The following is a 17,458-nucleotide window of genomic DNA, read 5'->3' on the forward strand; positions in this document are numbered from 1 at the left end:
AAAACTAGAAAAGTAAACAACACATTCTTGAAGAGCCATCAGGTCAAAGAAGAAAGCAAAAGGGAAATTAGAAAATATCTCAAGACATTAAAAAAAAATGATGTTAGTTGTAGCTTTTTTTTTTTGTTACACTGAAGTAATTTTTTTCTAGTCTTAGTTTGCTGAGCTTTTATCATGAAAGGGTGTTAAATTTTGTCAAATGCCTTTTCTGCATCTATTGTAAAGATGTGACTTATCTTTTGTTCTGTTAATGTGGTATATTACATTAATTGATTTTCTTGAACCATTCATATATCTCAGGGGTAATTCCCACTTGGTCATGGTGTATAATACTTTTAATGTGCTGTTGGATTCAGTTTGCTAGTATTTTGTTGAGGACTTTTGCATCTATATTCATCAGGAATACTGGCCTGTAGTCTTCTTTTCAGGTGGTATCTTCAGCTTTAGTATCAAGGTGATGCTGGCCTCATTGAACTAGTTAGGAAGTCTTCTCTCCTCTTCAATTTGTTTGGAAATGTTTGAGAATAACTGACATTAACTCTTTAAATATTTGGTAGAATTCTCCAGTGAAGCCATCTGGGTCTGGACTTTTCCTTATTGGGAGCTTTTTGATTATTGATTCAATCTCCATACTAGTTATAGGTATGTTCATACTTTGTTTCTTCATGATTCAGTCTTGGTAGGTTGTATGTTTATGGGAATTTATCCATTTCTTCTCGGTTATTCAGCTTGTTGGTATATAACTGCTTATAGTAGTCTTTTATGATCCTTTTTCTTTCTGTGGCATCAGTTGTAATGTCTCTTCTTTCATTTCTGCTTTTACTTATTTTGTCTTTTTTTCTTAATTGTCTAGCTAAGAGATTGTCAATTTTATTTAGCTTTTCAAAAAACTTAGTTTCATCAATTTTTTTCTATTGTTTTTTAATTCTCTATTTTGTTTATTTCTGCTCTGATCTTTGTTTTCTCCTTCCTTCTGCTAATTTTGGGCTTAGTTTGTTCTTTTCTCCAGCTCCTTGAGGTGTAAAGTTAGGCTGTTCATCTGAGATCTTTCTTCTTTTTAAATGTAGGTGCTTACCACTATGGAAATCTCTCTTATTACTGCTTTTGCTGGAACCCATAATTTTGGGAATGTTGTGTTTTCTTTTGTCAAGTCATATTTTCTAATTTCCTTTTTGATTTCTTCTTTGACCCAATGTTTGTTCAACAGTGTGTTAATTTCCACATAGTTGTAAATTTTCCAGTTTTACTTCTGCTATTGAGTTTTAATTTCATTCCACTGTAATCAGAAAAGATACTTTGTATGATCTTAATCTTCTTAAATGTGCTAAGACTTATTTTGTGACCTAACATGCAATCTACCCTGGAGCAAGATCCATGTGTGCTTGAGAAGAATGTGTACTTTGCTGCTGTTGTGTGAAATGTTCTATATATGTCTGTCAGTGCCATTTGGTCCATAATGTTGCTCAAGTGTTTGGTTTCTTTATTGATCTTCTGTCTGGATGTTCTATCCGTTATTGAAAGTGGGGCATTGAGTCTCTTACTGTTATGGTGTTACTGTCTTATTTCTCCCTTCAGTTCTGTCAATATTTGTTTTATATGTTTAGGTACTCTGATGTTGGATGCATATTTATAATTGTTATATCTTCCTGGTGGATTGACCTTTCATAATATAATAATATAATGTCCTTCTTTGCCTCTTATGACAGTTTTTGACTTAAAGTCTATTTTGTCTAACTAAAGCAACCCCTGCATCCTTTTGGTTACTATTTGCATAGTATCTTTTTCCATCCTTTTACTTTCAGTCTATGTGTACCCTTAAATCGAAAGTGAGTTTCTTGTAGACAGCATACAGTTGGGTCTTTTATATTTTTAGTCCATTCAGCAACTCTTATGTCATTTGATTGGGGAGTTTAATCAATTTACATTTAAAGTACTTACTGGAAAGAAACAATTTATATTGCTATTTTGTTGACGTTTTTCTATTAGCTTTGTAGTTCTTTGGTCCGTTATTTCCTCTCTTGCTGTCTTCCTGTTCTGTTAATTTTTTTTCATATTGATATACTTTGATTATTTTCCATTTTAATTTTGTGTAACTTCTATAGTGTGTGTGTGGTGTATGTCCGTGTGCGTGGTTACCTTAAGGCTTACAAAAAATATCTTATGAAACAGTCTGTTTAAAGCTGATAAATTCAACTGCATACAAAAACTCTACACTTAAACTTCTTCCACCCACCCTCCAACATTTTATTGTTGTCATAATTTACATCTGTTTATTTTGTGTATCTTTTAATACCTTTATAGTTATTTTAATATTTATTCTTAACTTTTATACTAGAATTAAAAGTGATTTACCCACCACCATTATAGTAATACAATATTCTGTATTTGTCTATATATTCGTCTTTATCAATGAGTTTCATACTTATGCTACTGTGTTACTCTTTAGCATCATTTTGTTTCAACCTGAAGAACTCTCTTTAGCATTTCTTATAAGACAGGTCTAGTGGGACCTTCAGCTTTTGTTTATCTGGGAAGGTCATAAGCTCTCTATTTTTTGAAGGCTAGTTTTGCAGAGTATGTTATTCTTACTTGGCGTTTTGTTGTTGTTGTTGTTTTCTCTTAGCACTTTAATAAGATTATCCTGCTCTTTTTCTGGCCTGCAAAATTTCTGCTGAAAAATTTCTTATAGTCTTGTAGGGGTTCCCCTGTATGTGACAAGTCTTTTCCTTCTCTGCTTTCAAAATTCAAAGGCCTTTGACTTCTGATAATTTGATTATAATGTGTCTTGGTGTGGATTTCTTTGTATTCTTTTGACTTCTTGGATCTGGATGTCCATTTTCTACTCCAGTTTTGGGAATTTCTCAGTCATCATTATCATCATCATCGAATAAGCTTTCTGGTACTTTCTTCTCTATCTGGGATTCAATGTGTATATTGATCTGTTTGATGGTGTACCGTAAGTCCCTTTAGTTTTGTTCATTCTTTTTCATTCCTTTTTCTTTTCTGACTAAATTATTTCCAATGACTTGTCTTCAAGTTCACTGATCCTGTTTGATATCTAGTCTGTTGATGAACTGCTCAAGTGAATTTTTCACTTCAGTTTTCATGTTTTTCAGCTCCATGATTTCTGTTTTGTACTTTTTTTTTGGCTGTGCTGTGAGGCTTGTGGGATCTTAGTTTCCCTACCAGGGTTTGAACACATGCCTCCTGCAGTGGAAGACTGAAGTCCTAACCACTCGACCGCCAGGGAATTCCCTTAACATTTTCTATCTCTGTTGAAATTTCTCATGCTTTGTTCTCTTGCCTGTAGTTAGCATCTTTATGACAGTTATTTTGAATTCTCTGTCAGGTAAATTATATGCCTCTGTTTCATTAGGGTTTCTGGAGATTTATCTTGCTTTGTTTGAAACATCTCTGCCTGATTCTTCATTTTTCTCAACTCTCTGCATTACTGTCTGTGCATTAGACAAAATAGGTACCTCTCCCAATCTTCATGGACTGGCCTTGGACAGTAGAACACTGTCACCAATCAACTTGTCCAGAGACTTTGGGGGCCTCTACCAACTCTTTCCCTCCTCAGGGAGTAGCAGGAAGCTGTACTTCTGGTTTGCTCGTTCTGTGCTGAGGAAGCAGGGGAGCTATGTTGTCTACCAGTTCAAATTGCTGTCTCCATTTGCCTCCAGGTGTCTAAACTGTACTGAACTCATCAGAGTTCTAAGACTGGCAAGACAGAAGCCTGATCTCTGGGGAGCCCCCTAAGAAAAGCTGGGGTGCTGGACATGTGAACTAACCCTTTCCCTCCTCTGGGAGAAGCTGAGACCTAGGAGGTCTCTTCCCAATTTTATGGCACTGTGCTGGGGTCAGGGACTCTGACGACAGTCTGTCCCAAATCTCCCTACTGGTTCTGGTGATTCTTGTTTTGTGTTCACCTGCAGTGCAGGAGCCTTTCAATTCATTTCTGGATTTCTCACAAAGGGAATTTCTGACTTGTTGCTGATCAGTATGTTTTCAGGGGGATGGAGGGTCCATCACCATCTTGCTGATGTCACTCCCAACTTGGCTTTTATTTCACCCTTATTATTGATAGTTTTATTGTGGGTAGAATTTTGCTGGTTATTTTCTCTCAGCATTTTCAGGATGTTTCACCATCTTCTGGATTCCTTAGTTGTTAATGAAATGCCAACAAAAACTAACTTTCATTCCTTTGTTGGTAATATTATCTCTGTCTAATTGTTTTAAAAACATTTTGTCTTTGGTATTTTGAGGTTTTACTCTTTGTTCATTTTCTTTTAACCTTGTCTTGGGTTTTTTGGGCTCTCTGAATTTGAAATTTGGCATCTTTCATAAATTTGGGAAAACTCTAAGTCATTATTCTTTTAAGTAATTTCTCTGAAATTCTAATTAGATATACACTGGACCTGCTCATTATATCTTCATTCTCTCTTAATCTCTTGTTCTTATTTCCATCTTTTATTTCTCTGGGTTATATTCTGGGTGAGTTTTTTCCTCAGATCTTTGAGCTTAATGATTTCTTTTTAGCTATTTAATCTGTTCAGTTCATTTCAGTTTCTAAATTTAATTGTATTTTTCATTTAAAAAATGATTTTTTTCCAAATGTGCCTAGTCAATTTTGATTATTTCTTTATCATACACCAGTGTTTACTTACTTAAATCAGATAAGTGAATATTTTATACAATCTATCTGATAATTCTGACATCTTCAATCTTTGCAGGGAAGAGTCCCTAGAGTGATTTTTCAGTTTGAGCTCATGTTCCTTCAAATTTTATTTGTCAGGATTCTAGGAGTATAGTACACTCCTCGACAGATTATTTGCATATGCTCCTTCCAGGTCCTTGAGGTTACCACCAAGCCAGGAATTTCCCCCCTCTAAAATCACAGAAGTGTGATTTCAGGCTTCAAACTTGTGTGAGAATAAGCTTGTTATGCATTTTCAGAGAAGACATTTCTTTCCTCAATTTGTACCTCCTTCACCCAGAGTCAAGGCAGAGACAAGCATAAATCCCACCACCAACCTCTGAGGACCTGCTTATTTCTCCCATAATTCATCCACTGAAGATGTGTGTTCCGAGAGTCCTGGCATTAAGTTGGAGGGGATGAATTCTTTGATTAGACCTCGCCACAAGGTATTGCCTCCTATGTCACCTCTTCAGAACCCCAGCACATTTAAATCCAGGCTTTAGGTTAGCAGGAAGCAGCTAGCAACTACCCCCAAACCCAAGACAAACATCTGTGTGGTACTTTATAATTTCATATTCACTTCTTTTTTTGTGGTTTCTTGTCTCTGAGGAACTTCCTCACTTACCAGCTCAATCATTCATTGAAAGGGATTAAATGCTCTCTGTAGCATTTTAAGGCATTTCTCTGAATCTCTGTTCAGCCAGATGGCCCTGGTTTCTATTTCTATAAACTAGGAGGCGAGGGTCATATGCTGAGTATGAAGGAGGAAAAAAGTTTTCTGGAGAGTGGAAAAGGTTTGAAATGGTGGAAAATGGGAAAGCAAGTTAAATAGTGAGCACTAAATAATAAACAGTGTTAATGGTATTCAGAAAAGTTCATAGGGAGCGATCACTTGACAAGACTTTATAGCCTGTGGGCTATGCTGTAGTCTCATTTCTGATACATATTATATTAGCCATAAAACCTTGGACAAATCACACCTTGTTTATATCTACCTATTTCATAGGGGTTATGAAGACAACTGTTAAAGACAACTGTTATGAAGTGCTTTGAAAATATTAAATCACATAGAATGTAAGGCACTGTAATCAGGTCTTTGCCATGGAATTGTATCTCAAACTCTTGCTTCACAGATGATCTCAGGAAAAACAGAATCAAGTTAATGGATAGAAGAGTTTAGAACATTTGGATAAAAACAGTTCATAATCACAGTTATGGATAAAAACCCAACATTAACAAAACCACGATTTCCAGTAAATAGTAACTGACTCATGATGTGAGACTTGCTTGTTCCGCAGACTTTTCTGTTTAATAGAATTTGTTGAAATCAAATTAGCAAAGCCCTAATTATCATGGGCCATTTGCCATGATATAAGAATAGTTTTGCTAAGCAAAACTCTAATATATTAAAGTGGCTTCATTAGTAAGATTTTACCTGTAGTAATCAGAAGTAACTAACTAAACCAAGAAAATCTAAGAGAATCTTAGCATTCATATCATAAGCAATATTTTAAGCAGAAAATATAAAGATCCCAGAAAGTACACAAATAATTTACCTCTTATATTCATCAAAATTAACTCTTAAATTTTAGATAGCTAAATATTTTCAAGATTTTAGCCTTTTCAAGATCTTCATTCAAAAATATATTCACCATTGTTCTATGAGATTAAAGTATGATAAAATAACTTCTTATCCTTAAGGAGTTTCTATTTTAGGTGGTAGAAATACTTTTGTGAGATATCACAGAACATTACAACAAAACCAAAGTACCTGTTAAGTTGCACTCCATGTTATTTGACATTCCATCAATGTTTGTTAAGAATATATCCAATGTCAGGGACAATGATAGCATCCTTGAATGTAAGAGTTAAGATTCTGAATTTAATTTTCCTAGCTGTTTTGGCATTGTGATTTAGTCACTGCATTTTATCCCAATTAAGCAACTGGCACTCATTTTACAAAATTGCAAGAAAAATGTCACTATGGGTCTTGGAGATGAACTCATTGATTTTGGCACGCATCAACAATACTCCAAAGATAGTATACTATCAACACTCATTTTTAGTCCTTTTACTTGTTCCAATGGTAGGTAGCATGTTTTATCACATAATTTGTTTTAAAGACTGAAACCTTCTCTGTTAAACATACAGGAGTGTGAACCGTTCTCTGGTAAAGTACATGTTCTATTAATCATGCCGGAAAAGTTCAATAGGTGTTTTTAACTTAGTGTACAGGTTTTTGCTTTTTTTTTTTTTTTTTTTCCAACTATCTGCTTCCAGAGGTTAAGTATGGTAAATCTAATTATTTCAGAAAGGGTTACTCCCCCTCATCTGAATTCCATTCAAGTGTAGTCAACAAAAGAAAGAGTGGTTTAGGCAGTCTTAACTTTCTTTTTAATATAAATTTATTTTTTATTTTATTTATTTTTGGCTGCGTTGGGTCTTCGTTACTGTGCGCGGGCTTTCTCTAGTTGCGGCGAGGGGCGGCTGCTCTTCTTTGCAGTGCACGGGCTTCTCACCGCAGTGGCTTCTTTTGTTGTGAAGCATGGGCTCTAGGCACGTGGGCTCAGTAGTTGTGGCTCACTGGCTCTAGAGTGCAGGCTCAGTAGTTGCGGCGCACGGGCTTGGTTGCTCCGCAGCATGTGGGATCTTCCCGGACCAGGGCTTGAACCTGTGTCCCCTGCATTGGCAGGTGGATTCTTAACCACTGTGCCACCAGGGAAGCCTGGTCTTCACTTTTTGAAAACTTATTTTTAGAAGAACTAGCAAAATATATTCAAAGTAGTAATGGTTGTTTTACTAACTTTATTTTTACACTGCTCTATGGTTCTTTGTAACTAAGTCCTTAAAGTTAGGATGTTTTTAATTAGTGAGAAATGGACACAACAAATACTTTAAAGAGGTCAAAAGTAAAATGAAATTGGCATTTAATATGACAGTAAAGACAGAGTGATTTGGTAATCAAGAAGCACAACTATTTAAAACAGATATAAGGGCCTTTTGTTAAAAAAAAGTCAAATTTTAGTTAAGTTTTGTTTTTGTCACCATGTAGACTTTCCCTACCGCTTTGCTATAATACAAAGAACTCACTGGGGGGCTTCTCTGGTGGCGTAGTGGTTAAGAATCCGCCTGCCAATGCAGGGGACACGGGTTCGAGGCCTGGTCCGGGAAGATCCCACATGCCGCAGAGCAACTAAGCCCGTGCGCCACAACTACCGAGCCTGTGCTCTAGAGCCCACAAGCCACAACTACTGAGCCTGCGTGCCACAACTACTGAAGCCCGTGTACCTAGAACCCGTGCTCCACAACAAGAGAAGCCACTGCAAGGAGAAGCCCGCGCACCGCAACGAAGAGTAGTCCCTGCTCGCCGCAACCAGAGAAAGCCCGGGCGCAGCAACGAAGGCCCAATGCAGCCAAAAATAAATAAATTTATGAAAAAAAAAAAAGAAAAAACAAAGAACTCATTGGGAAAGCTTTATTCATTCAGAATGATCAATAAGAAGTGTGCTTCCCGTTACTTGAAATTGATATAAAAATTTGAATTCAAATACTATTTTAAATATAGATTCCTTTGGATTTTTTCTAGTGAATATGGAAATGATTTCTGGTTAAAATATCTCTTTTTAAACAGGTTGAAAATTTGTTCAAGTTATAGTTATGTGTCTTAAAATTGTTAATTTTATTTAAAAAAAGGATAGACAAGCAACCTACACTCTTTCTAGGAGACACTACAAAATGAAAAAAACTTTAGTCCAGCTTGTTTCCAAATTACGTTTTCTAGGGTAATAGAATCTTATTGCTTTTTAAAAAGTACATGACACAAACAAGAGATCCATTTAACAGGAAGACTTTTAGACGTTTAAATTCTCCGTCACTAGCTTGGAATAACAGCAATCAAAAGACTGAAAACCCAATCTGGATATTGTGTAGTTTATGCCGTAGAAGTATACTTTTAGAATTTTGAGCTTAAATATAGATGTTTTCTATTGTGATAATGTTTAGTCACATGGTGTTTACCTCAGGGCGACAGGTATGACTGGGAGAGGGCACAAGGGGACCTTCTGGGGCACTGAAAATGCTGTATATTTTAATCTGGTGGTGGTGACATGAGTGTATGTAAAATTTCACCTAGCTGTATACTTAAACTTTATGTACTTCATGTTATATGTTATATTTCAAGAAAAAAGTAAAAAGAGTATTTAGCTACCTTATGAAATGCCCACCAATTATTTTACGATGAGTCATTAATATGACTCTGTTAGTCAAAAATGCATAGGGGAAAAACAAATTATCTGATACTCATGGCCTAAGGACTGCTAGTCACTCTGAGGTAAATTAACTATATCTGAAGCTAGATCAAAGCTTTAGTGATGAGATGTTGCTGGTAGTGTATCAGAAATTGTGTCAGGAATTACAGTGTATCAGCTTAACTATGAAGGATTGAAGTGTTATAACAGTTTAAACAAAGCTTTAGTGATGAGATGTCGCTGTAGTGTATCAGAAATTGTGTCAGGAATTACAGTGTATCAGCTTAACTATGAAGGATTGAAGTGTTATAACAGTTTAAACAACAACTAGAAGATCAGAACATCTTCAAATAAGTCACATGACTATGGCATGTTTATTTGATTTATTATTACCCATGCTTTTTACTTCTGCTTCTTACTGTTTGGGTTTTTGTCATTGTATTGCTTGGACTTCCAAATGATGGGGAATTAAAGCTAAATTAGTTTTGTTGCCTACTCTGAACTGTTGTTTTTAGTGTGGTAAAAAGCTGAAGTTATGACTGTGCTTTTAAAATTATGCATTCTACTTCCTAGCTATTATGGGAGAAAAGAGTTGGTTTACGCAGGGAATATAAACACTTAATCTGCCTCAAATGTTTTTTTTTTTACTTTTGCTCAGAACTATGTTAATTCTCATCACCTCCAAAAGCCTTTGAGAGGATTAGCTGCATAGACCAATATTGTTCTATATTAGTCAGTATTAAGCATATGATGTCACCTTGTTTCCTCTCCTCCTCAAGATTTTTTTTTTTTTTGCGGGGAGGGCAGGGGAATTTTTTTTTTTTTTGGCAATTCTCAAAATTCTGTGGCTTAAATACCACTAGCTGGCACACATGCTTGACAACCCTACACTCCCAAACCTGTTTGAAATGGGTTAAATACCTAAGTGCTGCAGAACAATGCAAACCAACCAGCAATTCTTCATAAAAGAGAAAGGGGGTGTGATTAGGTTCCAGCTATTAAGCAAGTTATTGCAAAAACAGTTTGGTGGTTTGTTTCTGCAAGAGGCGCAGGTTAAGCTAGTATTTTCTCTCTTAATTAGCTCAAAAAAAAAAAAAAAAAAAGACTAGGCTATAAGAGGTAGGATAAATAGCCAAAACAAAACATGAAGCAACTGGGGCAAACACACTCGGGGCTTTACGGAGGTCTTTATACTGATCCTCGACATTGGTTATTGCTTATTAACCCCGCCGGAGAACTATCGAACGGAATCTGTGTGAGGCTTATCGAGCCCGGGGAAAGGAGATGCAGGAGAGAATAAAGCTTCTAATAAAAGAAACGCAGCAACAATAGCAGAGGAACAGCTCTGCCTGGTGACGTAATGGCTGGCAGCAGTCCAGCTTCAGCAGAGCTGCTGCTACCTCAGCATCCAACCTCTCTCAACATAGTCCAGCTTCGGCAGAGCTACCGGGGCTGCTACTTTTTGCGATGCCACTCTGTCGGTGGCACCGACACCTTCCCTTAGAGGGCCAGGACGCTGAACAAAGGCTGGTCCTGCTGTTTCAAGTTGTCGGAACACACACTCTCGCTCACCCCCCGCAAGCCCCTCAGTCGCCGAGCCGATCGGCTTTTTAAGTTTAGGACGAGAACCCTGGCGCACACATCATGCGTGCCTCGGTTTCCTCCGGGCTGCTCTCGGGTCCGCCTCTCGCGGTTCGCACCCCCCCCCCCCCGGCACCGGTCCTCAGCCCGAGTTGAACTCGGCGGCCCCGCTCTCCCGCCCGGCCCCGCGTGCCGGTCCTCCCGCCTTACCTCCGCTAGGTAGAGGTTGAGGAGACAGAGCGTGGAGAACTGGAGACAGGAGGGGAAGCAGTAGAGCAGCCAGTGGGGGAAGAAGTGCAGGTGAGCGGGCGGCCGGAGCAGGGGCAGGGAGCCGCTGAGCGAGAAGGCGGCGGAGAAGAGGGTGGTCCTGAGCGCTGCCCACAGGAGACAGAGGAAGAGGCAGAGACTCTGGTAACTCAGCCGCCGCTCACGGTACAGGAGCAGCCGCCACAGCTGCAGGTAGGCAAAGGCGAAGAGCGCGGCGTAGAGCAGGGCGTGCAGGATGCTCAGCGCCAACTGCACGGAGCCCGGCACCGCGGCGCCTCCGCCGCCCCCGCCGGGCGTGGAGGGCTCGCGGCCGGCCGCCGGACCCGGCACGGACGCCCTCATGAGGGGGCTAGGGGGCGGGCGAAAGAGCGCGGGAAGCAAGGGGCCGGACTCGGAGCCGCCGTCGAGGGGGAGAAGGATGTCTCCCTGACCCCCCACCCACCCCAACCTCCAACCCCAGGAAGCGCCGTGACAGGACCCGGAGCCCCGCGGAGAGCAGCCGCGGCTCCTGGGACCCCGCCTCCTCTCCCCGCCCCCCGCCCGGGGGGTCTCGGCTCCTCCTGCTGCGGCTCGGCTCGGTAGCTGCAAAAAACAACTCTCGGCTGGAGACAATCAGCTGAGAAACCCGAGCATTTGAGGCGCTCGCTCCGCACCGTGGGCTCCCGCCGATTGGCCCAAGTGGGCTCGCCCCCTGCGCGCCGCGCTCGGAAGGCCACAGGCCGCTGGACCTGTCGCTCCAGGATGCCAAGCTCTGATTGGGTGCCAGCTTTCCCCTCTTGCTCCTCCCCTTCACTCCCCACCCATGCTGCCGATTGGCCCAGCAACTGCACTGCCAGCTCGCGCCTGCGGGCGGGCTCGGTTGTCGCCTGTCACCGGGGCGGCTGTCGCTCCGCCCCCTGCGCTTCCCATTGGCTGGGAAGGCCGCACGTAAGACCCACGAGGACCGGGAGGAGCCTCGCGGTTGTTTTTTGCCCAGCAGGCTGACTCCACTGAGCGGTGGAGGCTACTGGCGCGGAGGGTTGGGATCGCTGCGAACCCGCAGGTAGGGGGAGCGGTTCGCGGATGCCCGGCAAGCGAGGCATGGGCCCGCCTTCTGCCTCTCATCCTTCTTGTGGCGGGAACTGTCGGTCAGCCGTCCGGGTCCCAGCCCGCAGGTCTTGTCCTCAGGTCTCGATAGGTAGGTGGCAGCGCGGGTCCTGCGGGCGAGGGCTGTGGTTTCTGACGGCAGGGATGCCTGCAGGGATTCAGACCTGGCGGCTCTCCCCGATTAAGGACAGCACTGACCAGCTCTGGAGTTTGGTTTAGAAGGGGCCTCACCTGGATCCTTCTAAGGCACGTTTTGCTTTCTTCTTTTTCCCTAGCGTGAGCGGCTAGTAAAACGGGAGCCCTTCTGTGGGGAGAGGGCAAAGAATGAGGCGAAGGCTGAACGGAGCTCTAAGTAAAAGAACCTCCCTCCCTCGGGATATGTCCCAGAAGGAAGAGTGGAATTAGAGTGGGATGGATATGGAAGCCGTCTCAGAGTGGGGGGAAGGTGGGTCTTTGAAACTTAGAATTTGGAAAGATGCTGCGGGCATAAGTTTAGGCAAAACGGCAGAATCAGAATTTTAAGTCTTTGATGAATGTCTAGAGAGGAAAAGGTAGAATAGTCTGTGCTTCTTAAATTCCACATGTATTCCTTCAAGCCTTAGTCCCCTGTGTGGTGGATGGTGGCGCTATTTCTAGGGCTCAGAGATATACAGAACACATGCTATATTATGTTACTGCTGTAAATAAATGAGGAATAAATAGATCTTCCCACGTATATTGGACTGAGATAATATTTGTTGACTTTTTGGGGGGTTGTTTGGTAATAAAATGAGCAAAGTAGTGCAAAATGGTGAGGGAATAATTTGTGTTCCCCTTTGGATGGGTGGCATATCGCTAAATAAGTATCCCTGTGAAAGACAGTGCTACATTTACTGGTGCAGCTAATACTCGGCCTTTCGTAACTCACCATTCTAAGAAGAGTGTTGCTACTTTCTTTCCTAGCTAAGTGATCCACAGGGAAGGTAAAAGTCTCTTGTGCTCCAGATTGTGGGACAGTAGTTTACCCAGGCACCGGATGCTGGTGTGTTTTGGATTCTTTATAGGTGTGCTGACAAACTGTGATAGATGTTTAGGCCTGGCACTGTTATGTGGAGATCCCTCTGATGAAACATTCAGCTGAGCAGGTTGTGTTGTGCAGCCTACAGTAGGGTACAACTTGCTGTAAGAAGTTAACAGTCCTAATCGAACATAAGCGCTCTAAAGAAGGATCTCAACTTTATTGGAATTGAAGACATTTGCCTCATGGATTCATAGGGAATGTGGTTAGGGAAGTACACAGTTCTATTTGAAAGGGGACAGAGTGCTCCTGGCCCCAGTGAGGTAACTGATTGCAGTTATGTGCTTAAGCCCATAAATTAAGCACGAACTCAGAGTTATGTGCTTTTAGGCACTTGTCAAAATCAGGAAAGCCTCTTATTCTCTGGCATGGCCTATTTTTGTATCTTCTATAATCAATGAATCAGGTCACGAATAGATTTTCACCGTGAAGGGGTTTTTCTTTTTTTCCTGTATTCTCTACTCAAAGTGAGAGGAAACAACATTTGGATAGCACCCATACTAGTTTTACATCTTTGCTTGTGAGACTTTTTATTCCAGTGTCATAGCAAATCGGAATTGCCGCTTTTTTTTTCCTTCCTTTTTTGGGGGCATATATATGGGGGGTGCAGGTAGAAGATTTTGCCCTACTCCCTTGAGGGAACTCTTAAGTGGAGAGATGTTGACTCCTTTTATTGCCTCCTTTGGGTCTTAAGTGGTAAACTGTGATGAGATCTAATCAACATTTTATTTGAGGCTGGTTCAGTGAGCAGGTTCTGTTCTCTAAAAGCAGCATTAAACTGTAAGCAAGCTAATTTTTGACAGAACGTTCCTACAGGAACTTTGTAAGCATTATATGCCCCATTTGTTGCAGAATATGAAATGTGGCTTTTCCCAGAGAATGATGCCTGTAGATCTTGGTGTAATTTGTTTAATGTTTACAGTTGTTAATTTCCTCTCTTTCTTGAGAGGGGAAACCATTAGTTTTATGTTTAATTGTAAGGGAAATTTAAGCCTTTAAAGGGGAAACTAACCAAGGGTCTTCTAGAAAAGCTTGCTCCTGGGTAACCTAAAATTGGAAATATGTCCAAATGCACAATGGTTGAATATTGTTGTTTTGAGAGAGCAGATTACTCTAGCACAATGGTCTTTCAAACATTTAAAAACAGAACCATTTGCCAAGCATTATTATATATAAGACCCAATCCCAAAGTGTGATTGCTCTAGCTGAAGAGGGCCACCAGTTGCTCCACCTGCGCAGAAAGGCAAATCTTTGCCCCCTCCTCTCACTAGCAAGATGATCAGTGTTTTTCTCTTGAAGTACTTCCTCATCATTGCCCTTGGGGGTTTCCTCAGAATTCTGGTGCTGAGCAAAACCAACTTTTGTTGCCTTTAACATTTTATTTGCAAGCTTTAGCCCTTTTTGTACTATAGCCTTACTCATCCATTCTTACAGTGCCTGTCATCCTCCTGTATTTGTCCTTAGTTAAATGTCACCTATTTTTTCCAACTTTTAAATGACCTGTGCATGCATACTTGTTTAGAGTTTAGGGATCAGGCAAAAGTTACATCTTGCCTACTAACTCTGATTAGTTCCATCAGGAGCATTATACTGAAGAACTGAGGGCTCCTTCCAGCCCCAAAGGTTAAGAGTCTGCACTTAGTTGGGAGGTGTCTGTGTGTAGGAGAGGCAAACATTTGCCTATGACTTCCATTTTCTTTTCGTATTGGCACTGGTTGTGGTAACAGTTGTATTTTAAAGAGTCATCTTCCCTTTTAGAATCGTTCTAAAGTGAAATTGGGTCAATTTCTTGTGAATTCTTTGAAATATACTGCTTTAAAAATCTAGGATATGTATTTATGTTCAAGTCACTCTCCTCTTAGCTGTTAACTGAAACAAATAGGGCTAGGTCGGGTTATACTGTAATAACAACCCTAAATCTTCAGAGATTTAAAGTAACGTTTATTTTATGTTAACACAGAGCAGGCTGGGAACCTTGCCCCATGTTGTCCTCTTTCTGAGACTTGGTTTAACAGAGAAGACCTCGGTTTGAGTGTTTTCAATCATCATAGCAGAGAAAAAAGTGTGTCATGCTTCATGATACATATATGTTAACTCTTAAAAGCTTCCAGAAGTTACATATGTCACTTTGCACATTTCATTGGCCAAATCAAGTCATGGCCGTACCTAACTCAAGGAAGTGGGGAGTAGAATTTTAACATGTGTAGAGAACGAGAAACATTTGGACAGTCTACCCTATTTGTCAATAGATATTCTCCTTCCTACATGTACTTCATCATTGGTTCTTCCCAGTGGAGATAACCCCTAAATCCCATCCAGTCACTGTGTCAAGCTCAAAGGATCTCTGAGTAATGCCCAGTAGCCATAATCTCTGGTAGCCTCTATCTTTATAAATTATCTGTCTCCGTCACCCTGTTGAATACGTAGAGTAGTGTAGGGACAGATAACTATAATAAGTGTTCCTATTTGGAGAGGAGAAGAATGGAAGACATATATCAGACTCTGGACTGTAGCAATTTTGGAATCTTGCTGGGCAGATATTGCTAGGGCTCTAAATTATAAGAAAAATGAAATGAAAAAACACATCAAATGACTAGCCCAATTTAAAAATAATTAGATGCAACAGACACAAAATTACTGTGTGAAATTGCTATAAAAGCTTCTAAACATTTATATGCAATTTCTGTGTTTATCTCATTATTGTGGACCAGCGACATACAGTTCATATTCTAGCACATGCCCTGGAGCGTAGTTCTCTATGGTCCTTGGCTTTGCCCTGCAAGAGATCCTTCCATTTTTATTATCTTTGTCCCCACCTGAAGTTGGCTTTGGAGAATATGGCTTCTTTCCATGGCTGAGCAGTTTTGTCAGCTTGTTTCCGGACCCTACAAGCATGGGGGCTTAAGGATTGTTTTAAGTTTTGAACAGCTAGTCTTTTGGATGGTGGTGCTTCTTTGAGTACCTTTCTTTTAACACTTCGTTAAACACAATCAACAGCAACTATCACACAGTACTCATTTCTGTCTTCCAGCCTCTTCTCTTAGGGCCATAAATAAGTTCTTTAGCCACATGAACCTAGGTACATGCTCATAAATTCATTAGGTACTTGTCACCTCCAACTTACTGTAGCGACAGTTTCATCAAATGTTTTGTTACTCCTTAACATGGATCATTTGTTGAGGTCTTGTCTCTATGTTTCTTTGAAGAGAGTTTCCTTGAGTACTCCCAGAACAGCTTTCCTGCTGCTTGGCGCCCGAGCCAGTATGTGGGGTTCTTGTTAAGGCAGCACCTCACTTCTAGTTTGTATACCAGTGAAGATAAACTAGATTATGCTACAATAAAAACCTCCCAATCTCAGTGGCTTAAGACAACAAAGTTTATTTCTTCCTATATCATATGCTCATTGCATACCAGCTGCGGGTTCTCTGGGCTGTGCTTAATCTGGGACCCATGCTGACAAACAGCCACCATCTGGGTGTTTTCAGTGACTATGACAGAAGAAAAGAAAGCCAGGCGTATCACACAGTAGCTGTTAAACTGTTGCCTGAGACAGGCCACTTTGACTTCCATTTTATTGGCCAGGGTAAGTCACGTGGTGGCCTCAAACTTCAGTAGTGGTGGGAAGTGCAGAAAGCTAAGTGTGATCCTACGTATACCTGACAGGAGAACTGGAACTGTTTACCCCATACTGATGAACCATCACACCAAGGTAACAAGGCCACATTCCTCCCAAGGAACTCAGCACTTCGTGCTGATACTTAAATTTGGAAGCATTAAGTGTTGTTTTCTATCCCATTTTCTAATTACCAGAGAAAAAAGTCACCAAGTACCCTCTGTAGCTTTGTTTTTAACTCTGTTCTTGCTAGGTGTTCTCTTTCTTCACTATTTCCCATCCACACTTGCCTTCTCTTTGTTTAAAGTTATTTTTATGAGGAGACCATGTCTCTGGGAAAAAGCGTTTCAATTACCATGCATGTGAAATGAACACTTTTTTGTGACACCACAGGGGTAGATTGGATTGATATGAGTAGTAGCTATGGAAGATTTGATTACATACAAGTAATAATTTTTCTTCTTAAGTCAAAGTGAAAAGGTACACTGTTTAAAAGAGTCAGTTCTAGAAGGCTTCAAAATTCCCCTTGGTATCTTACCCCCTCCAATTTCTTGTTCCTTAGAGGCAATTACTTTGAACCGCTCACAGTTTCTTTTGGTGTTGATCTTTCCATTTCCAATAAACTTGGCTTTTGGTCTCGTGAAAAATGAAGATTTAGCTCTCTTTCATCCCTTTTCCCACCCTGACTGTATGCTCCCTTACTTTCTGTCTCCCCATCCACTCAACTCTGGTTGTTATGGATCTGGTTAAATCATTATTCAGTGTGTATCTTATGACCATGTAAGCTGTGTTTCTAGCTGACCCACGCAGTATTCTCTGCTTTAAGTAATTTTTTAAATAATCAAACTTACCAAAAGATGGAGCAAACTGCAAAGGTTACTACTGAGTACCTATCTCTGAATAATCAC

At 40.6% G+C, this 17,458-nt stretch overlaps 2 protein-coding genes across 8 annotated transcripts in view; one reads left to right on the forward strand and one right to left on the reverse strand.

The window, feature by feature from the left end:
• GPR137C (G protein-coupled receptor 137C) overlaps positions 1-11,215 on the reverse strand; it is a 55,307-nt gene extending 44,092 nt beyond the window's left edge. The window contains exon 1 of the mRNA XM_082384856.1: positions 10,738-11,215. Coding sequence (XP_082240982.1) covers positions 10,738-11,136 — 399 coding nt within the window. The 5' untranslated portion in view covers positions 11,137-11,215. The remainder of the gene's footprint in view (positions 1-10,737) is intronic.
• Positions 11,216-11,731: 516 nt separating this feature from the next.
• TXNDC16 (thioredoxin domain containing 16) overlaps positions 11,732-17,458 on the forward strand; it is a 137,420-nt gene continuing 131,693 nt past the window's right edge. For 5 of the 7 annotated variants that reach the window (XM_082384819.1, XM_082384824.1, XM_082384823.1 and 2 more), the window contains exon 1: positions 11,754-11,971. The gene's annotated coding sequence lies outside the window, so the exon portion shown is untranslated. Of the gene's footprint in view, positions 11,972-17,458 lie in introns of all 7 variants that reach the window. The other 2 variants (XM_082384820.1, XM_082384821.1) reach the window with 2 other exon arrangements.

The sequence above is a fragment of the Balaenoptera borealis genome, assembly GCF_965194805.1.
Source record: "Balaenoptera borealis genome assembly, chromosome: 3".
Taxonomy (NCBI): domain Eukaryota; kingdom Metazoa; phylum Chordata; class Mammalia; order Artiodactyla; family Balaenopteridae; genus Balaenoptera; species Balaenoptera borealis.